At 44.8% G+C, this 22,663-nt stretch overlaps 1 protein-coding gene across 9 annotated transcripts in view; it reads left to right on the forward strand.

The window, feature by feature from the left end:
* Nucleotides 1–22,663, forward strand: part of CUX1 (cut like homeobox 1) — a 458,571-nt gene that overhangs the window by 56,520 nt on the left and 379,388 nt on the right. Inside the window, exon 2 of one of the 9 annotated variants that reach the window (XM_064295900.1) lies at nt 14,906–15,150. The exons of the other annotated variants lie outside the window; for them this stretch is intronic. Within the exon in view, the coding sequence (XP_064151970.1) occupies nt 15,061–15,150 (90 nt within the window). The 5' untranslated portion in view covers nt 14,906–15,060. The remainder of the gene's footprint in view (nt 1–14,905; nt 15,151–22,663) is intronic. 9 annotated transcript variants of the gene reach the window in all.

Consider the following 22,663-nt stretch of genomic DNA (forward strand, 5'->3'; position numbering starts at 1 on the left):
TTGTTTCCTGTGTCTAGACCTTTAAAAAAAAGTACCTTTTCCTTTGTTCTTCTAAATAAATACATTCTAACCACTGGTGTTTCTAAATTTCTTTTTTCGGGCCATTAGCTCCTCTCTGTATCAGGCTGGTCCCAATGCTCCCCTGGTCTTCCACCCTCTGGAATTTAGCTGCTTCCCTCTGAAGGCTGTGCCCTTGCATGGCAGGCAGGCCCACAGTAGTCTGCCTCCTACCCCCACAGTGGGCTAGTGCCCAAAGTAAGAATGTTTGCTTTATTCTGTGATTCGGTGTGGTCAGGTTCCTTTCCCCCAGAAGTGGGTTCCCTGGGTGCTTTGTGAGCCTGCCTGTAAAGGCCCTTGGTGGAATTACCAATTCCACACTGAGTTAGCCTGTAGGTTCACTCCTGCCCAGAGGCAACACAGCAGTTCCGTGGAAGGTGTCCAGCTGGGTAGGCTGTGGTCATGGTCACTAAGCACAGGACAGCCTGCTTCCACATTTTGTGTGTGGGGGGGGGACTTGTCGAGTCATGGACTTGTCGAGTCATGCTCTGAGCTCTCCCCTACCCCCTGACTTGTGGACCTTGGTGGGTGGTGGGTGGTGACAAACAGCCAACTGGAACTGTGGAAAGGGAAGGTGGCTTTTATGTGGGGATAAAGGATATGTTTTTGGATTGCAGTGGCCATCTTGCCCGGAACTGTACACTTTGTTGTAGTTAGATTTCGCCGAGTGGTCCCAACTCGTAGCAACGCTGTGTGCCACAGAACAAAGCGCCGCCAGTCTCGCTCTGTCCTCACGGCCATTGCGCCTGAGCGCGTTTGTTGCGGCTGCTGTGTCAGCCCATCTCGCTGAGGGCCTTCCTGTCTGTACTGACCTGCAGGAAATGGCGCGCTTTATAAAAACAACTAAAGACTCACAAAACTCAAAGGACAGGGATACCCCTAATGCATTATATGACATGTCCCATGGAAAGGAACTTTGAACAAACTTAGGACAAAGATTTTTTTTTAATTGCTTTTCATAAATATACTCCTAGGAATGGGTAATAGGTGTTAGGAGAATTTGCCTGCAGAAGGCAAATTGACTGTTCATTGAAGCTTGTGGAGCATTCAGAAGTCTGTATGGGTTAACACCATCTTAGGGTTGCTTTTCCTGCAAGAATTGGCTTTGGGGGCCTCTCCTCCCTTATCACACATCCCCCAAACCCCTCTCGCTGGCCTCGTAAAGAAACAGATGGTATACCAAGAATAGCTCAGAGATCACATTGGCTTCTGGCTGTATAAAGAGAAAAGACTGGGACCATAAAAACTTGAAAATCTCCCAGGAAAGGAAATTATTCCCTCAATGAAATAGCGATGTGAGGGGAGCATTTTAAGAGATAGAAATTATGTACCCAGATTCAGGTTGAACGAGATACTGTACTTTAACCTTTCCGAGAATGGTTCATTTGAAAGCAAATAGAATGAAATATAGACTGTAAAAGCAGATTAAATCATTTTTATCCTTTTTGATGCTTTGACAGCTCATGATTGTGAAGAGTTAATAGCGACAAAAGTGGGTTTTGGAGTGAGGACAGCAGGGCTCCTGATCGTGGCCCTCGAGGAACGGGGAGAGTAGTGAGTGGGGCAAGGCCTGGGCATGGGTGCTCTGCAGACCAAAATGGAATTCTCTAGTAAAAGCGTTTCCTTTTTTTTGTTTTAAACTGAAAGTGCCTGACCCATGTCCAACTAGAGGGAGCAGATGTCTAAGAAAGATGTCTCTGATTGATTTTGGGGGGAGCCCCAGCGGTTGATGTTTGGTGTAGAGGTGGGGGAAGCTGGGGCTGAGTTACTTGTAGCTACCTGCAAGAATAAACAATTCTTTTGAAACATCAGTAGAAAAAAGGCAGCTTAAGATTTATCTGAAAAGGAAGTGGAAAGTTTAAAGTTGCTGGAGATCTCATTACTGTCTGTCTCGCTAACTGTAATTAAAAAATGCCTGAATGATCTTAATAACACATGATTCAGCTGACAAGCACTAATTGCCCTGTATCAGGCCAAGAGAAGATGAATGTTGTCAAGAAAACCACAAGTCAGACAAGCTGATTCTCTCTCAGTCTAACACCGTGTTCCCATGTACAGACCAGTTTTTACTGGAGCCTTTCCAGCATCAAAAGAAACTCTTTACCTTCCCATTAATTTTCATCGCTGGCAGGCCCGCGTTGTTTGTGACGCGCCGTTCTCATTACTCCTGCTCGCCGGCTCCAAGTGCTTGGGTCTGCAGACAAAATGTAAATATGTTTCTTGCTCTTATCTTTGTCCTTTGTGTGTGGGGGGGAATCCCTTCCCATTCAGTACAAATGCCCCGGTGGGCTTGTCAGTGAATTACGTGGCATTTGCAAATTGATTTTCTGACTCCACAGATCTGTCAAGAATTTCTTCTGCCACTTCAGTGATTTGACAGAACCTGTTGGGCCGCAGAATCAGGTGGTTGGGTGTTTCGCCCACAAAGAGAAGGGAACCAGTGACTCCAGGGCACCTCGGCATCTAGGCATCTCCTGGAAGGTGGAGGTTTGTTGAGGCAGGAGCGGGAGGAACAATGGTATTTGTTCTTTCCTACGCTTTCTTTGAACGCCGAGTCATTTTGTTGTACTAAAACCTGATTTGCAGTTGTCTGGATCAAGTTTGGGGTTCAGCTGAATGGAATGTGCTGAGGGCCTCTATATGCCGGGCAGCATACTTGTCAGAGAAGGAGCCACAGAGATAACACTGTCCTTAAAACCCTGGCTGCTCCCCAAGTACTTTTCACACCTGCGTGTGTTGGACTGCTTGGCGCCAGGCCCTGCTCTGGGAGGTGGGGCTGCTACGACAGGGAGGCAGATGGTCACAGTACCTGTCCTCACCTGGGGGACATCGCCTGGAAAACACAGTGGCAGAGCGCGCTAAGTTCAGACCAGCATTTTCATTGACAGCCCTGTCCCTGCCCTCCAGACAGGCAGGGTAGCTCGGAATGAAGAACGTTGGCTCTGAAATCCTACTGAGACTCCACCACCTGCTAGCTGGGGGGCCGAGGGCCTGTTTCTTGACATCCCTGAGCCTGTTTCCTGATCTGAGAAATGGCAGTGACCGCACAGGGTCATTATGAGGCTCGATTGAGGGAATGGATGCTTACTGTAAAGATTCTTACCTACACGATGCTTGGCACATACTAGGAGCTGGTCGATGTTAGTGTTGTAACCACAAAGTATTGGAGGAATAGTTGAGGATGTTCAGTTTGCCTGGTACAGTAAGTCGCACGTGTTAAAAAAAACACGTGTTGGGGCACAGTAAATTGCTGAAAAAGGAACTTGTTTCCTAGTAGAAAGAGGCTGATAAAGTTAGTAAATAAACAGGTGGGATCACAGAGTAAATAAGGTCACTAACTCTGAAACCGTGGTGACTAGTCAGAGTGTTTCCTCACTGGAGAGGGCTGACCACAGGACAGGATCACCTTGGAGCCACCCACACACAGAGCTGTAGGTGTATGTTAATTAGCCAGATTTTCTCTCCAGAGACCTATTTTCCAAAAGTTAAAATAAGGTGAAAATTTGTGACAATTGCCAAACGGTGTCAGCGTGACTTTATTGTAGAAGTAAAATGTATCTGTCATAAAGGAAGCCGGGCATTAAAATGCCCTTAAAAAAAAAAAAAAAATTTTTTTTTCCCCCCGGAAATAAAGCCAGGGTGCGCGTTTTGGTCTCCCATTCAGTGCCTTTGGTCAGCAGCATTAACTTTCTACTTTCAAACTCAGGGCCTTTCACACTGCCCGGTGTGCTCAGGATGTGGCCCTGCTTATGCACAAATATTCCAGGAGGAACCAGCACAGGAATCTGTACCTTGACTTTGAGCTGGGCTCTGTGGTGGAATCGGACCCTTCCTTTCTTCCCCACTCGCAGTGAGCGTGCTGGCCCCTGTCTCCCCTACCCTCGGGTGGTCCTTGTGATTCAAAAATAATGGGTCGAACATTTGCAGATTTTTCAGGCCCCACTGGCTCCTAACCTCCTTCTGTGAATACTAAGTCACAGCACCTCTGTGTGGTGCTTTGTCACCTGTGCTTAATTTATGCATAGCCCAGAGTCACTGGAAACAAGGGTCAAGAGACTCCAGATCAGGAACTACTTTCCAAATGCAGAGTTCGCTCAGTTTTTAAATTTTAGGCTGTCATGGGGCCGGTTGTTCTTTTAATCTTCATAGATGACCGATTATTTTTTCGTATGCAGAAGTGGTGCTCATCTCCCTGATTATTATTGGTATCATTTTTAAATCAAGCTACTTCTGTCGTGGGGAGAGTCTGTCACACAGGTGGATGGGAAATGTCACCATTATTTTAATCAAAATCCTGCCAGTAATTTCTGTTTACAGTAGAACTATTGAAATTATATTGGGACGGAGCAAGCATAATGTAGAATTTGTTGAGCTGTGTGGGATTTTTCTAGCATGTACATACAGACAAAAATTGGCTTGAGTTGGTAAAGCTATTTCTATTTATTGTGCTTTCGTTAGCTCATGTTATATAAAGCCCCAATAGTGTGCCAGAGGCTGTTAAGAAATAGGGGGAATGGAGTCCCTAGCCATGGGACTTGCGGTCTCTAGCGTTACCTGCAGTTAGTTTAGAGCCTTCCCGATGGTTTCCCAGAAATATTTGGTTCCAGAACTCCTTGCTCCACTCCTATTATTAGATATGTGCTTTTCTCTCCAGTCATTGCAGCAGTATTAATTTTCAGAGAGGGTAGGGAAAGTGGTGTGTCATGGGGGCCTCACCCCAAAGACCTGGTGCTGTTTTGGAGGGATCATTGTCTAGGTCCCCCACATGGCTGGTATGTGGTACACTCACTGGCTCCAACAGTGTCCTGGCCTGTCCGCGCCATTGGGCAAGCAGAGCGCCTGGGAAATTGGGCTCCTCCCAGAGAGTAGAATAGCTAACAGGCAGTCATTTGAGACAGAAGTACACATGATTGTCAATTTTATGGATTACGGTTAATTCTGTTTAATGTTTATTTGTTTTGTTTTCTTCCCGTTTGCAGAGTCCTATGCATTATAGACCATTGACTTTAGCGTGGAAGTGTTTAATACTTGATTTGGCACTTTAATGGATGTTTACACATTGACGCAACAAATGTTGGATAAACAAGGGATTTGTTTTAAATGAGATCTTCAGTCATTTGCAGCCGCTTTCCTTCCCCCTGGCCTTCTGGAGAAAACCCTGGTGGCGTAGTGGTTAAGTGCTACGGCTGCTAACCAAAAGGTTGGCAGTTCAGCCAGGTGTTCTTGGGAACTATTAAACAGGCCGTTCTACTCTGTCCTGTATGGTCACTATGAGTTGGAATCAACTTGAGGGCAGTGGGATTTTTGGCCTTCTGGAGTCCTGGGCTGTAGTTCTGCCTAGATTTGGAGTGCTGTAGCAGCCCGAATGCTGCCCAAAGGACTTGACGGTGTCCTCCTGAGGTGCTCACCGCACCCCAGTCTTGCTCTGCTCTCCTTGCTGGGTTGGTTATACACTCTTGGAAGCTGACTCTTCCTGCTAGCTTCTCTCTGTGTGTCTCTGCAGCTCGCATGTCTGTGATCTGCTTGTAGTGGAAATATTTGTTGAACTGGATTATTTTTACACACTAGCCTTTTATGTGGCCGCCAGCATTTTGAGGTCTGTTTTCCTTTGGTTGGAGACTGGGAGCAGTCTTCCAATTCAGTGAGGAGCGTTTGGTAGCTTCAGGTGTGGGGGGCTATGATCTGACTTGCTGTGGCCCTGTCTAGCCCAAATAACCCCAGATGGTTTTTAGGAGAGAGGAGTTTTGTCTAGAAGGCGTTTGGATTGATGCCCTGAAGAGCTGTGAAGGTGTGTTGGGCTAGAAATAGAAATGTGGCCTTTGAAGCGTAGTTGAGGCTATTGGAGATGTAGGTTCCTCCTGAGAGTCTGTGGGACAAGAGGGAAGAGGGAAGAAATCAAAGATACAAGGAATCTCTCCAGGAAACCTCCATACACAGCTGTTGTGGTCAGGCCTCTACACCCTTTGTCCTGAAAGGCCCAGCTCAGGGCTGTCTTCTCAGATCCCACCCCCACAGCTCCCAGAATGCAGAGCAGGTATTGCCTTGCAGCTATTTCCTCTTTGTATGTTGTGAATTAGTCAATAAATTTTAATGTTTTCCAAGGATATTTTGCCTGGCTCTTTCTGATGAGACTGTTGGCTTACAGGAATAATAATGGCTTACACTTATGGACTAGTTCCTCTCTGCCAGGGACTGTTCTGAGCACTTCACATGTACTCAGTTGGTCCTCACCAGCTCATAGGGCAGGTGCTTTCTCTATTTCCATTTTACAGAGAGAGAAGGTGAGGCACAGGGCCGTTAAGTAACTTGCCCATGCTAGCAAGGGCAGGTCTGGAGCTCGAACCCATGTAGTCTGGCTTCAGGTTCCCAGGCCTCTGTGAGCAGACACTTTAGGAATAACAGGTGGAGCCTTTCTAAGGCCTCTCTGGATCTCCCCATAGACCCAAATGTCCCTGCTGATATCAGTACAGGTGTGGGTAGCCACCCTCAGGGCGGGGTGGGTGTGCTACTGGAGGGACTTCCCGCAGCTCTTTGTTCTGACTGTTCTGTTGACTTAATACTCACACAACATTACATATAGGGCAGAAGTGAAGCAGGCCCCCATTCTGCTCACTGGCCACCTGCAGTCCACGCAGGGACCTTCGTATACTGTTGGGCATTTGGAAAACCCTATCATAAGTCTCCATGCTACCTTAGCGGAAGGTGAATTTTGTCCCAAGGGAGAGGGCCCTTCAGTTTTCGTTGTTCCTCTCCCATTAACATAAACTCACTGTCCGCTAAATTTCCTATCCAGTGCCATTGTTAATTTAATCCCATATAGACCTTAAAAGAGCATCGTGCTCAAGGCTGACATTCTTTACTGGTTAAGATAAACTCTTGTTTGGCTTTAAGAAGACTTTAGGGGGTGTTTTTGGTTTAAGGCTTAAAGATTATCTCAGCAGTAGTTTTAGGGGCTCCTCAAGCGGGCTGGCATTCTTGATGGGCAAAATCTTACTCCTCTTTTCAACAATTCTTCCATCCCGCTACACTTTTTGGATTATTGGGACCACGTTCAGGAGCCCAAGGCCACAGATGCCACTGGCCTTGATTGTTGGAGCCTTTCTGGAGTAAGCCAGTGGGCAGGGCAGGAATCCACAGCTACTTTGTGGTACATATCAGTAAGCTAGGTCCCTCCCTGGAATTTGTTCTCAGAAGATATTTCTTGCTCTTAGTACTCATAAGTTGAAAAAGCCAAATCCTGTAACCGTTTCTGGTGGTGAAAATGACTTTTATTTTGCTCAGTACATTATCATTTCTTAGGTCTCTTTATGGTTTATGTGCAACTCAGCAATCATGGGGAACTTTGATGTTCACTCTGGGGCATATGCCCAATGTCGGGACACCCTCTGGTGTTTAAAGTTGAATGTAGAGATTTCTAGGATAAAGCTCATTGAGGATCAGAAAGGGCAATAAACATTTTTTGAGCCTCTTCCTTGTGCCTGGTACTATATCTCATTTATGTCATTTAATTCCATTGGGTAATGAATTAATATTAATTTGTACATATAGGTATATTCATCTACTTACAAATACATTTATTTTAATACTTGAATAAATTCATTGGTTTATTGGCATTCTCCCTGTTGATACTGTCAACTCCAACACTGATCACTATGGTAACTGCAGTGCCTGAAACATCTACTGATTAAATGAGTGAATGAATGCCTGTGTCAGGCTCATTCTTTCCATTCTTTTCAGGATCTGGCACATAGTAGATGGTCATTAAAGTGTGCCAAATGTAATCAGTCCTCATAAAAAACCTACACGAAGTTGCTCTCTCCTCCATTTTGCAGATTACAAAATTGGTGCTCAGAGAGAAAACATGTTTTCCCTGAGAATCTACAGATAGTTCGTGAAAGAACCATTCCCTTCCTCCTAGTCCATGCCCGTTTTCTCCTACTCACAACTTTGTCTCCAGGTGTACATTAGCCTTTGGGGTTTTTTTTTTTTTTTTTTTAATTCAGTTTTAGGTGAAAGTTTAGAGCTCAAGTTAGTTTCTCATACAAAAATTTATAAATGCATTGTTATATGACCCTAGTTGTTATCCCTATAATGTGACCACACATTCCTCCTTTCCACTCCGGCTTTCCTGTGTCCATTCAACCAGCTCCTGTCCCTTTCTGTCTTCTCATCTTGCCTCAGAGAGGAGCTGCCCACTTAGTCTCATGTATCTACTTAAACTAAGAAGCAGACTCTTCACGATTATCATTTTAGGTCTCATAGTCCAGTCTATTCTTTGTCTAAAGAGTTGGCTTTGGGAATGGTTTTAATTCTTGGTTTACAGAGAGTCCGGGGCCATGTCCTCTGGGGTTCCTCCAATCTCAGTCAAACCATTATGTCTGGTCTTTTTACTAGAATTTGTGTTCTGCACTCCACTTTTCTTCTGCACCATTAGGCACTCTTTGTTGTATTCCTTGTCAGGGCAGTCATTGATGGTAGCTGGGCACCATCTAGTTCTGATCTCACGCTGATGGAGTCTAGTTTATGTGGCCCCTTTTATCTCTTGGCTAATATTTTCTTTGTGTCTTTGGTGTTCTTCATTCTCCTTTGCTCCAGGTAGGTTGGGACCAATTGACGCATCTTAGATGGCCACTTGCTAGCTTTTAAGACCCCAGATGCCACTCACCAAATTGGGATACAGAACATTTTCTTAATAGATTTTGTTATGCCAGTTGGCCTAGATGTCCCCTGAAACCGTGGTCCTGAGACCCCCGCTCCTGCTGCACTGTCCCTCAAAGTGTTTGGTTGTGTCCAGGAAACTTCTTAGCTTTTGGTTTAGTCCAGTGATGCTGACTTCCACTGTACTGTGTGTTGGTTGTCCTTCCCTTCACCCAAGATAATTCTTGTCTACTATCTAGTTAGTGAATTCCCCTCTCCCTCCCTCCCTCCCTCCCCTCGTCCCCTCTCCCTCCCTCTCTCCCTCCCCTCGTAACCATCAAAGAATGTCTTCTTCTGTGTTTAAACCTTTGCTTGAGTTCTTATGGTAGAGGTCCCATATAATATTTGTCCTTTTGTAACTGACTAATTTCACTCAGCATAATGCCTTCCAGATTCATCCATGTTATAGGATGTTTTGGAGATTCATTGTTGTTCTTTATCATTGTATAGTATTCTATTGTGTGAGTATACCATAATTTGTTTATCCATTCGTCTGTTGATGGGCACCTAGGTTGTTTCCATCTTTTTGCTATTGTGGACAGTGCTGCAGTGAACATGGGTGTGGATATATGTATTCATGTGACGGCTCTTATTTCTCTAGGATATATTCCAAGGAGTGGGATTGCTGGATTGTATGATACTTCTATTTCTAGCTTTTTAAGGAAGTATCAAATTGATTTCCAAAGTGCTTGTACCATTTTACATTCCCACCAGCAGTGTACGAGTGTTCCAGTCTCTCCATAACCTCTCCAACATTTATTATTTTGTGTTGGATTAATGCTAGCCTTGTTGGCTCCCTTAGGTTTTTACTTGCTTCCACCTTTAGAAGGTTCATAAAATGGGCTTGAGAAAAATAAACTAATTTTGTCCCCTTCTAAAACATCCAGTGCATGTGAAGTGCTCAGGAAATCATTTCTTAGAAGAAACTCTGCAATTGCAAATGCGATCATTTTACTGGTTGCGTGCGGGGGTACTGAAATTCTCCTTTATTCTAGATGATTGGAGTTGCTCTGTTTTCTGGAAATCCAAGCTTTCCCACCACAGTTTTAGATGTGGTACCAGGGTCTTTGCACCAGAGACACAGCTGGCCTGCTAGTGGAACTGTTACCGCTGGTGTGTGGTGGGTTGTCCCCAAGGATTTGGGGAAAGGAAAAAGCCAGTGGTGGGGATAGACTGGAAGAAGGATGGTAGGAAGAACCCCAGGTCACAAACTGATTAGTGTTAGTGTCAGGGGTGTGTAATGTGGGATGATTGGGTGCCTTGGCAGACAGGCACGATGAGGAGCCCTGAAGCCTGCGGTGTGCGTAGATCCCAGGAATGAAGGACACTGGGGCATCTCTCAGCTCATAGCAGCAACTTCAACCCATAGTGGGGTAAGGGGACTGGTCAGAGAAGGGCCAGGGTATCGGTCCCAGAGATACCGATACCCCAGACAGTGAGCAAAATGGGCGCATCAGAACTTGGGCGTCAGAGAGACCAGTAGGAAGGGTGCTTTGCTAATGGAAGTCCAAGGCTCCTCTCTCCTCCTGCCTTGGGTTGGAACTGGCTGGAGAATCCGAGTACGTGCTGTCCTGCAGCCAGAGTGGTGCGTGAGGATGCGTGTGCTTTACAGGACTTCACGTTAGGGTTATCCTTGGGGTTTGGGTGAAGCACGCTTCTTTAAGTTGTTGGTTTCATGGGTCAGCATGGGGCCAAATGGAGAATCTCTTATAAAACATAGATAAAGGCTGGTTTGAAAAATAGCAACTTGAGTCTACCTTGTGTAGTTTTACTCACTGCCAGAACACAAATCTACCTTCCTATTTCCTGACTTGTATTTATTCTATCATTTAATCATTATTTACTTCATTTCACAGCTTAACCTTGAACCTTTTCATGGCTGTGGCTATTACCATCTATTGCTTCTCACTTTACACGCTAACATGAGATCTTTTTTATTTCTGAAGTGTGGTTTGACATTGTTTAGGCTGTTGGCTTGCTTCTTATTTTTAACTCTTCTTTTGACACTTAAGTAGGATGTCTTAATCCTTGTGTTAGAACATTTAACAGAATTTCTGTATTTCTCTTTGAAATATGGCTTTTGTATTGAATTTTTGAGTACTTTCCTGTGGAGGTACCTTTTAGAATTCTTATGGATCCTGTAATTGTTTTCAAAGATGTTTTACTATTAGACGTAGGCATGAAAAAGGCTTTCTTTAATCATTTCACTTGGAACTCCCGTCTGGGGAAGTTGGCTGTTTGCAATATGCTCCAGAGCCTGGACCTAGCTGACCTGGGGCCATTGAGCGAGCGCTCAGACTCACTCAGTGACTGCGGAGCACTGCTAGCCTGCCTTGGGTGCTGCAGGGAACTTCAATATGATCAAGACAATCCCTGTCTTCAAGAAACTGTGTTTAATAGGGTCAAGAAGAAAGCAACCAGAATGTGACACGTGCTGCAAAATAGAGGAGAGGGAGAAGATAGTCTGGCTGGGGCGAGAGAACAAGGAAAGGTTCGTGGAAATAGTGGTATTTGAATTCCCAGTTCAGGGCAGTAGGGTTCAGATAAGGAGCCCTGGTGGCGCAGTGGTAAAAGTGCTTGGCTGTGAACCAAAAGGTCGGCAGTTGGAACCAACCAGCCTCTCCATAGGAGAACAATGTGGCAGCTGGCTTCCATCAAGGTTTACAGCCTTGGAAACCCGATAGGGTTGTTCTCCTCTGTCCTGTGGGGTTGCTATGAGTAGGAATCGACTTGACAACAGTGGGTTTGGTGTCTGTTTTTTTTTTAGGATTCAGATATTAGTTTTGAGGCAATTGTTTGTTTTTATTTTCTCCCCTAAATTCAAAGAACTTGTGATTCTTTTCTTCCAACAAATTGAGGTGAATTTCTCAATGGAGAATGCCATCATTTTCATCATCTCCTCCATTGCATAGTGTCAGTAAATGTTAAAATCAATTTTCTTTAGACTTCGCTGTTGTTAATTTTCTTCATCTGGGTTACAATATTTTGTTTCCCATACACTGTTAGACAGGAAATTCCGTGTAGGTAGGGGTGGTGCCCGTTTTAGCTTTTTATCCTCACAAATTGGCTTGTCTGAGGGGGCTCAGCATATGCTTGTTTGAATGAATCTGATCTCGGGAGCATCTCTTTTGTGTCTCAACTGAGAGTTTCTCCGCGTTCTGTACCTCTCCTGGCTTAGGAGCTGACTGGTGGCAAGCTGAGGACAGCTGGACTTCTTGAGAAAACTGCATCTAGAAGCAATTTGTTGGTCAGATTGTTTTAATTTTAGGTTGAGTAGTGTTCCTTTTTCTCCCATTTGGTGAAGTGGTGTAATGCTTTAACACATTCTAAATAAGATTACACAAGCTGCTGTTAGTTGGCATCAAGTGTCTTTTAATCTGGAGAGAAAATGTTACCTCCTTCATTTGCAAAACAGAGTGTTTCTGGCACCATATTCCAGAATGTCTTCTGGTTGTTCAGTTTTTCAAAACTTACTGTGGGCTTCTAATTACCCTCATTTAGACATCCAGGACAGAAATTGCCACTCCAACAAGAAAATTTTGTAATGAGCCGGAGGAAGCGGGCTCATCATTACTATGTTGTACACAGCCTACAAATCTACATAGATTTTTATTTCGCCAGAACAGGACTGTTTAATTGAAAATCATTGTCAAAATGTCCTTTGCCTTCCTATCAGTTTGCTGTTAATGCTTGTACATCTAAGTTAGAATCAGTTCCAATTGGTCCCCCTTTGCCAAAATACTTATTTTCTTGCCATTTTTGTGCAGAATTTTGTGATAATAGACCTTTTTTTGTTTAATTGTTTAATTTTCTTTAATTTAAAGAAAATGAGAGCTGTATTTAAATTTTTAGTCCATTAAAGGGCCTAATTGAAAGGCCCTAGTTGAAAGGCACAAAGAATTAACTTTAATATTTATTATATGGATAAAACCAATAGGGAGAACATTTCCAGAAACCCTTTCTCTTTTTCCTCCTTCAGACAGCTGGATAAGATTAATAGCAGGCCTGAAAAACAGGCATGTTTGGCTAGTTTTTCTTGTTCTATTACTAGGAAATAACTCGGAGAGGAAATATTGTCCTTGTTTTTTTGGGGGGGTTGTAAATTTTACAGCGTACTAATACGATGTTTGCTGATAACATTATCATATTTTGCTTTCTGATAGGACAGTACTAATTTGTACTCTTATTGGGATTTCCTTTTAAATTTTAATCTACTGTATCTGCCTTGTAAAACAAACGTTCTTGGGACCAAGCGTCCAAACACCAACTCCAGGGCTGTGGAATCTAGCTGGCTCCCTGGTGGCGCAGTGGTTAGGAGCTCAGCTGCTAGCCAAAAGGTTGGCAGTTGGAACCCTATGGGGCAGTTCTACTCTGTCCTATAGGGCCGCTATGAGTCGGAATCGACTCCACGGCAATGGGTTTCGTTATTTTTTTTGGAATCAAGAGAAGCTTAATAAGAAGTGTGTTTTGTACACGGCCAGGCACCCACCTTCTGCAGTCTTCCTGTCACTGTTTGAGCAGTAATACCCCTTTTGGGCTGTAGATTTGCCTAAGACTCTGATACAGAAAAATGGACAGACCTAGTTGCGTCAGTGAAGATGATGGGCAGGCAGAAAGGGACATTCTCCGTCTAAGCTTGAGCTCTTGTATTTCTCCTATAGGTTTCGTTTCCCAAATTGGATTGGCTGTCGTGATTGAAAAGATCGTCAGCACTATGTAAATGAGAAGGAGAAGTGAAAGTGCATCTCATGCAGATAATTTCTATGTAGATAATTTGCCATAAAAATTTATATTGCAGTCCTTAAAACCTTCGGAGATTTAGTCTGTCTAGGGAAAGGTGATTTATATGGTATTAAAACACTTTTTTATGTTCCAGTCCTTTAGATTTAATGTTTATTGCCTATAAAAATGAAATCTTCTTGTGGATATTTAAAAGTTTTGGTACTGTGTGAAATACATATTCAAGTTAGAATCTAAAATGCTTTGGAGATGTTGTAAATAAGTGACAAGTCCTTAGCTCTGAAGTCCATGCTGCTGTTTGGGCCATGTCTCTGCAGAGTTAGGCGTTTGCGCAGGTACTGGCGTCTCAGCCCCATGGTGAAGTTGCCAGGTAGGAAAATGTCTTATTTGGGGCTTGTATGGTTCTTTTTAAATTTAAATTCACTAACAAGTATAGCATTATTGTAATTCCTCGGGAAGTTATGTGAGGTGTGACAAGAATTCCACCGAAATCTGAATTATGGGCCGTGTTTTAAAGAAGGGAAGTGCTTTGGCATTGCATTATCAAGTGCAGAGCAGTTTTTGAACTTTTGCAGCCCCTCGGATTCATAAGTAATGGCATGTTTAGGGGCCCTGGTAGCATAGTGTTTAAGCACTCAGCTACTCATTGAAAGGTCTGTGGTTCAAACCCACCAGCCGCTCCACGGGAGAAAGATGTGGCAGTCTGCTTCTGTAAAGATTACAGCCTTGAACACCCTGTGGGGGCAGTTCTACTCTGTCCTGTAGGGCTGGCATGTTTAGTGTCCATCTTAAGTAAGATTCTAACGGAATAAATCACATGGTGGGGCGGTGCTGTCTGAGATGGCAGCCGTTTACGCTCTTTGATGCTTACGGAGATGTCTCTTGACCTGGCAGCCCTGGGGCACCTTGTTTGACTGTTAAAGGCAAGCGAGGTTTCCGTAACAGAAGCTTATGCTTTGCTGTGCAGCTCCGTTGGGATGCTTTCTGTGGGGGGGGGGGGGGTGGTGATTGTGTAGAGGAGGCTGGCCAAAGGAGTGTAGGGCTGCTGGCCTTGCTGAGCCTCACGCGCCAGGTATTGGTCCCCGCTGGAGCCACACTAGGTTCCCCAGGCTCCTCAGTTGCTGGCCATTTTAGAAATTGCATGGGGAGATGCTTTTCCTGGACATTCACAGATCCCTGAAAACGTGGAATTCATCAACTAGGCCCCCCCAGTATATAGCACATTGTGCTGGGATCACAACAGGGATCATGGCAGCAAGGGCTGCTGGAGTACCTGAGTCTGATAGTTTGGGTGAGCCTGGCTGGGGACACTGGCTTCTCTCTGAGGACAGGAGATGGCGTTTGGGCTGCCAGGTTTGGATAATATGCAGAATAAAGAGACTTAATGAGATGTTGGGGTTGTGATTAACAGGAATGCTTTCACCGGGAGCTGTCAGTGGCTTTGCTGCGTGGCTGCTCTGCAGGTGGCTTCTGCCCAGCTTCAGAGTGGAGATGGGAAGCTGCATTACCAAAGAATTCCAGGGCAGGAAAGGCTGGGAGAGCCACTGAAATCCTGAATCCCTTGAGATGGACCGGGGCTACGTGCAGTCATCAGCTAGTCAAAGTCCTCTAAACAATGCCATCGAGATAGAATTTTCAACCATTCTCCATGAAAAGGTGATTACTTTTGTCTACCTGTTTGTAGAGGTGAAAGAGGTGGCACAATAATAGGGGATGGATTCAGGGCCAGATTTCCTTGTGTTCCCCAGTAAAATGAAGCAGGGTACACGTGTCAGAAAGGCAGACCATGGTTAGCAGTCTCTGGCTACACCCACACAAAAGCTTTTCCAGACTGTGATCAGGGTTGTTTGGGACAGGTCAAAGTTGAGAAGGGGGGCAGGGGGACAAGGGATTTAACAGTTTTCAAAAGAAAAAAAACTAGTTCAATTAAAAATAAAATTTTATGCTGGAAATCTGGAGCCTTCTCCTCAATGAACTGAATACAGAGTTTTTAATTTTAGAGGATTTGTTTGCCTTTTTGTATTCCTGAGGAAGGTACACATTCATACCAGAAATTCAGAGGCCTTTAAGGGTTACCCAGGTATCAAAGAAACACAAGGGACCGTGGGGACAGTGCTGGCACAGAAGAGGAGTGTCATCAGTATATATTCGTTGAAAGGTGAACGGGTGTGTGTGGTGACAGTCCTGCCCCGAGTGGGGCAAGACAGAGGTAACACCACGGTCAGCTTTTGTGTAAAAAGGGCTTGTGTAAAAACAGACTGCTAAGACCGGCTCCAACAGCTCTGTCCCTCAAGCAGAAATTGTGAACTCACTAACTTCAGACTTCTCTTTTGTCAGTTCAAACTATACTATCTGAAAGGAATGTGAAAATTCAGCTTTTCCAGTGACAGTGTGTTAAGTGAGGCCAGTTACACAGCTTACATCTATTAATATTTTTGGTTTAAAGCAGTTACTAAAATTAATTCCAGCCTGAAGCTTGATGAATCTTCAGTCATGGATTTAACGGGTTTCACATGGAAAAATTAGCTCAATTAAAAATAAGTTTTTATGCTGGAAGTTTGGAGCCTGTCCCTAATGAACTAAATACAAAGTTTTTAATCGTAGAGGGTGTGTTTGCCTTTCTTGTATTTACGGGCAAGGTCCATATTCATACCAGAAATTCAGAGACCTTTAGGTGTTACCCACTCCCAACAATCTTTAAAGAGCAGTCAATATCATACTTACAGGTGTTGTCCTGTGGGGGCTGTTAAGGCGAGCTGTCAGTCCATATGAAGAATAAGGTGGGAAACTGGCCTCTCTGGTGTCCTCCGAGCTTGCTTTGAAAGGTAGTAACATCACACGCGCTACCATCTTGAAAGGGCAGCCTCCTCTCAGTTGGCCTACCCAGTTTGCCTCTAGTTTTATTAGACCCTCCTCTGAAATTCTGTCAAGTCCTATTGAGGACACATGCGAAACAGGAAGTATGTTTCATTTGGTTTTTAATGAGGTTCCAAGCTACCTCTGCCCATCTCTGTCTTCCCAGTGACAGCAGGGTTTGACATAATTTGATATTAGCAAGCTCGTAGTTGCACATCCCATGGTATTTCAGGTTAATGTAATGTAGCAAGAAAAGAACAAGGGGCTATTTTTTTTTATTTTTTAAGAATTTAGAAATTCTTCACTTAATTAGACAATTTCTAACAGCGAAGAATAAATTAGGCCATCTTATTTTTGCTGGTTTGAGTATCATGATGTGGACTGTAGTAAACAGTTTCATATTTTCATGTCCAGCTTCAGCATTGAATAACACCAGCCTGTAACATGACTAGTCCATGTTCTTGTTCCCCAAATCTCCATACGTTCAGTTGTAGGAATCCAAAATTGAGTAAACCCGTTGTCATCAAGTTGATTCCAACTCATAGCGATCCTGTAGGACAGAGTAGAATTGCCCGATAGAGTTTCCAAGGAGCGCCTGGTGGATTCGACCTGCCAACCTTTTGGTTAGCAGCCATAGCTCTTAACCACTGTACCACCAGGGTTTCCCAAAATTGAGTACCCAAATTTATTTCCAGTGTGGTGGTCTTCAGGTTTTGCTTAATTGTGTGTATTTCAAGAGAAACATGTGTTGGAAGGGACTGGACAATGGGTTGGAGAGAGATGCTGATGAAGAGTGAGCTACTTGTATCAGGTGGACACTTGAGACTGTGTTGGCATCTCCTGTCTGGAGGGGAGATAGGAGGGTAGAGAGGGTTAGAAACTGGCAAAATTGTCACGAAAGGAGAGACTGGAAGGGCTGACTCATTAGGGGGAGAGCAAGTGGGAGTATGGAGTAAGGTGTATATAAGCTTATATGTGACACACTGACTTGATTTGTAAACGTTCACTTAAAGCTCTATAAAAATTATTTAAAAAAAAAGAGAGAAACATGTGTTCCTGGACTCAAAATTTAAGTGGCAACAGTAATGTGAAAAGGTAGATTTTTAGCAATAGTTTTTGTAAAAAAAAAAAAGAAAAAGAAGTCAGTCCATACCCAGGTGCTACCGTAGCCCCAGTATTTGGAAATAAACTGCCTTGCTGCCTCTGCCCAGCCTACCTGTCAAGACCCTGTAGCCCTCAGACTGGGCCCCATCAGGCTCTCTGGCAGCAGGCAGGTCCGGGATCCAGTGGAGTGATGTCACCGCGGGAACGGCAGATGTACTCCGAGGGAGCCCACTCCCCTGCTTTAAACCACAAATGTCTTTTGATAACTTGTAAAATTGGCAAGCAGGATGATTGAAAACATGTGAGAGGTAACTGGATCTAAGTTTCAAGTAGTACATATTTGAAAAGTTTTCCCCAATGTAAAAGTTACTCTTTAAGAGCCTTAAACTAATAAAAACAAGGAAATTCCATGTTATGGCTGCCACTCGGCCTTTCCATTTTTATTCCAGCAGTCAAATTTGACAGGTCAGCCACCGACTGGCCCTGGGATCCCAGGGAGCGTGTACAGCAGGCGGGAAGAGAGTGAACGCTGGCAACAGCTGGGGTGGAGACAGCCTTGACAGCTCTGGAGTGCCAGGTCCATAATTCCATTGTAGCGTATCCCATTTTCTCTTCGTGTGGTCGCTTCCTGTATTTACTTTATTTGCTGAAGCTGATTCAGGATCCTCTTAGAAGCAGTTCTTGTTTCTTCCCCTTCATTTATCTTGATCTCAGTGCAGATTTTACTTGGGGGCTACCGTCTCAGCTCACTGGGTAGTGCACACGGTTAACACACTCGGCTGCTAACCAAGAGGTTGGAGGTTTGAGTTCACCCAGAGTTACCTTGGAAGAAAGGCCTGGAGATCTACTTATGAAAAATCAGCCATTGAAAACCCTAAGTAGCACAGTTCTGCTCAGACACACGTGGGGTCACCGTGAGTCAGCGTTGACTCCACGGCAGCTGGAACCTCCTTGACAAGAGTTAAGGCTGAACCTCTCTTGTTCTTTGTGACCCTGTCCCGCAACCTGTGGCCTTTTTGCTAACTGCTGAGCTGCAGTGGCCTCCCTCTAATACATTCTTCCATTGCTTCCAGAATGATCTTTCTAAAAGCACTGCAGTGATTGTCAGTAGCCTATTCAACAACTGCCTACAGAATCAAGTCCACATTCAAAACCTCTGATTAGCTGCCCCAGTTAGACCTGCCTCCTACCTTTCTTAGGGACTCAACAAATAATGAGTAACTATGTATGGCTCCAGAGAAAGAGCCTCTTTCTTTTTTTTAAGCAGACCTTTTCTTCCGCTTTGTACCCCCATAGCCCAAAGTCCACCCATCAACCATAGGCCTGCTGCACTTTTGAAAGCATTCTGCTGTAGTGGAAGGAGCAGATTTAGGTGCAGAAAATGTTGTTTGTTGTTAGGTGCCTTTGAGTCGCTACTGACTCATAGCAACACTATGTACAACAAAAAAATACATTGCCCGGTCCTGCGCCATCCTTACAGTCATTGTTATGCCTCAGCCCATTTTTGCAGCTACTGTGTCAGTCCATCTCCTTGAAGGCCTTCCTCTTTTTTGCTGATCCTCTACTTGACCAAGCATGATACATCCTTCTCCAGGGATTGGCCCTTCCTGATAACATGTCCAAAGCAGTGAGACAAAGTCTCGACATCCTCGCTCCTAAGGAGCATTCTGGCTGTACTTCTTCCAAGACAGACTTGTTTGTTCTTCTGGCAGTCCGTGGTATATTCAGTATTCTCAGCCAACACCATAATTCAAAGGCATCAATTCTTCTTTGGTCTCCCTTGTTCATTGTCCAGCTTTCGCATATATATGAGGTGATTGAAAATACCATGGCTTGGATCAGGTGCACCCTAGTCCTCAAAGTGACATCTTTGCTTTTTAACACTTTAAAAAGAGGTCTTTTGCAGCAGATTTGCCCAGTCTGATTTCTTGACTGCTGCTTCCATGGGCATTGATTATGGATCCAAGTAAAATGAAATCCTTAACAACGTCAATATTTTCTCCATTTATCATCATGTTGCTTATTGGTCTAGTTGTGAGGATTTTTGTTTTCTTTTTTGTTGAGGTGCAATCCATTATTAAAGGCTGTAGTCTTTGATTTTCATCGGTAAGTGCTTCAAGCCCTCTTCACTTTCAGCAAACAAGGTTGTATCGTTTGCATATCACAGGTTGTTAATGAGTGTACAAAATTTTGCCTTTAAATCTCATTCCGCTATGTATTGACTGTGTGATCTTGGTCAAGTTACTTTTACCTGTCTGAACGACAGTGTCCTCACTGGCAGAGTGGGCATAATAACCATCTGGTAGGGTTGTTGTGGGGATTAAAAACAACAAGGCAGTAAAGCATGAGCCAGTGAATTTTAGCTACAGGTGTTTTTATTGCCTCTGCCCCTTCTGTCTCTCCTGGAATCCCTCCCCCCACCCTCACCCACTGAAACCTCACCCATTCTTTAAGGCCTGTCTCTTGCTGCCTTTCCTGTGAAGTTGTTCTTGATCTTCTCAACAGAAAGTCACCTCCTTTCCTCTCCAGTCGTTTGGTACTGCTTGCACTGTATCCTGCCTTACAGCTCTCTAGTCATTTTACTAAATTGCAAGTTCTCTGAGCACCAGTGCAGTTTGTTGGACCTTTTATTTGCTGCCTGTTCCTGTCCCCCCAGGGCGAGCCCAGGAGGTGCTCAGGAACGATTTTTAATGAGTTGATAGGAAGTTGACAAAGGGGCTGGGTGGGGGAGGAGAGCAGTTTCAGGGAACACTTGGGCTATATGAGTCCCACGTGATCAACACGCTTGGCCTGCTTTGACCCTCGTTTCACTTAAGTGTGTCTTTGCAAACCTGATCCAACAGTGTCTGAAACTGGATGCATTCTTCTGAGAGAGTCTTTGGGATTCTGACGGATTCCTCATGATCCCATTGGACCCCTCAGTTGAGGTGTTCCTGCTGCAGGCACACATGCTGAGGTTTTGCTCTTGGTGAATATGTGTGGTTACTTGAGTATAATACAAAATGTGTAGAAGCCCAGGGAAACTCATTAAGCAGACCATTCAGGGGTTGAGATATAAACAAATAATTTCTTTTATAAGGATCAGCACAGAGCTGGTTCCTATGAGGCGGAGGTTAAAGATGTCCCAAATGTCCAACTTTTCCCAGCTCTGGTACCACTCCATCATCTCTAACATCAACTGTCCCCTCTCCCCTCAGTTCTCTCCCTCCTGTCTTGGATCCCCTAATTTGCTGCAACATCATGAACCATATAAAGGAAATGGTTCACATGGTGGAGGCTGGCAAGTCCCAAATTCATGAGTCAGGCATAGGCTTCTCCCTAGCCTTCAGTCTCTGCCCAAACACACTCAGATTTCTTGCTCCACAGGCTGGGAAGCCCACTACGCCATCTCCTGTGGGTCTTACCTTTGGTGGTGGTGGACTTTTCTCTTTCCTGCCTCTGGGGTGGCTCATTGCAAGCCCAGCAGGATGGCAAAACTGACCAGTTCCTTTGGTGAGCCACAATTACCCTGTCACACAGTCCTGCCCAATCACCTGGGTGAGAGTTACAAGACCATGGTTAGAGAGGCCACACAAAAAACCATCTGTCACACCGCAGGATACAGGTAGCAGTAGACCAGGAAATCCTTTTTTGTTTCAGCTCGTTAAAAGTCTTCATGAAAATATGTTAACATGCTCTCCAGAATTACTGAGTATACTGAATATAATTGTTTTTGTTTTCGATGATTGAAGATCTTGATCATTTCAGATCTATGGCAATATTTCCTTTATATTACATTAACTCGGCAGAATAAAATATTCCCGGCGTAGAAGACGGTGGCGCACCTTGGCATCCCAGAATCCCATCCGCTGGCCGTGCTGGTGCGTCCCTCCCTGGCCTCCTGCCTGTGATGGAATGACAGTATGCAGAGAAATAGCCAGAGTGTAGCTGAGGCTCCTATGCCCAGAGTGGCTTCCTGACCGATGCTGCCCGGGCGATGTTCTGGGCTCTGGCTGGTAGTGCTGAGGGGAATGGGATGGGGTAGGAGCTGTCCTTTTTGTAGATCATACTCTACTGGGAGCTGCCTTTTCCTCCAAATCAGATCAGAATCCTCTCTTCCCCTTGCCTCTCAAGAAGTCACCAGACAGGGCAAGGAACACAGGGTACGGGTAGATGTCTTCCATGGCCCAAACAAGCGGCAATCGTTTTGCTCAGTTTGATTGAGAAAGGTCTCCTTGATGTCTGTGTAAGAGGTGACATCTCAAGTTAGAGAAAAACAAGTGACGAGAACCTGAAATTGGAGTAGTTAACAGGCTGAGAGGCCGGGGACACTTCGTAATTGGCATTAATTTTCTGCTATAAGAAACCCCACCCTCCTGTCCCCAGCCAGCCTCATGGGCAAGGCAGTGTGGGACACTGAGGAGACTGTGGAGTGGAGGCCCTGAGAAAAGAGAGGGCCTCCTGTGGTGGGTCAGAGCTTGGAAGTGTTGGAAACTGAGGTGCTGGATGTGGCTGTGTATCAGGACCCCATCTGGTGTATTTATGCCTGTAGTGTCAGTAGTTTGTTCTAGTTGTGCTTCTTAGTTGTGTGGCCTTATCCTTTAGCATGAGTTTAGACAGATACTGGTAGTTAGCTCGCTTTGTAACGTCTGAGTTAAAGACCCCTTCCAGTTACTTTTGTGAAAGCTCTCTGGACAGGATGGGGTGCCTCTGACAGTTGGAGGCACCTTTCTGGTGCCCAGAGTGGGCAGACTAGAAGCTGCACTTTTGGGGCAGCTCCTGGGTCAGTCCTTTGCCTCCCTGAGTGTCCTTCACATCTAGTGTAGCTAGCTGGAGGTGAAACTCTGAGGATTTAAACGGCACCTTTACAATCCCATGTCTGTTCTTGGCACCAGGAGCCCCCCTGCAGTGTAACCTGTTGGTGCCCAGCATCCAGACTCCCTGATGGCAGCCAGCAGTGCTGGTGCCAGCAGAGAGTGAAGGCATCGCATGCAACTCTCACATTCTCTGCCATACGAGTGTCATTCTGCCGGGCCATCTGGCTGGCAGCAACTCTAAGCCCGTGGCAGGATGCTGTAAACCATGCTCTCTGAGCAACGGCACCAGAAATCTTGAGAATTAACTGCAAAAATAAAACCAAAGCTGGTTCAGGGGTGGTGTTTCTTGGCCTGACACAAGCTCCTCAAATGAGCTTGCTCGGCATTGTTGATAGATGTCTGTTCTAGTTTGG

This window comes from Loxodonta africana, chromosome 12 (genome assembly GCF_030014295.1).
Source record: "Loxodonta africana isolate mLoxAfr1 chromosome 12, mLoxAfr1.hap2, whole genome shotgun sequence".
NCBI classification, from domain to species: domain Eukaryota; kingdom Metazoa; phylum Chordata; class Mammalia; order Proboscidea; family Elephantidae; genus Loxodonta; species Loxodonta africana.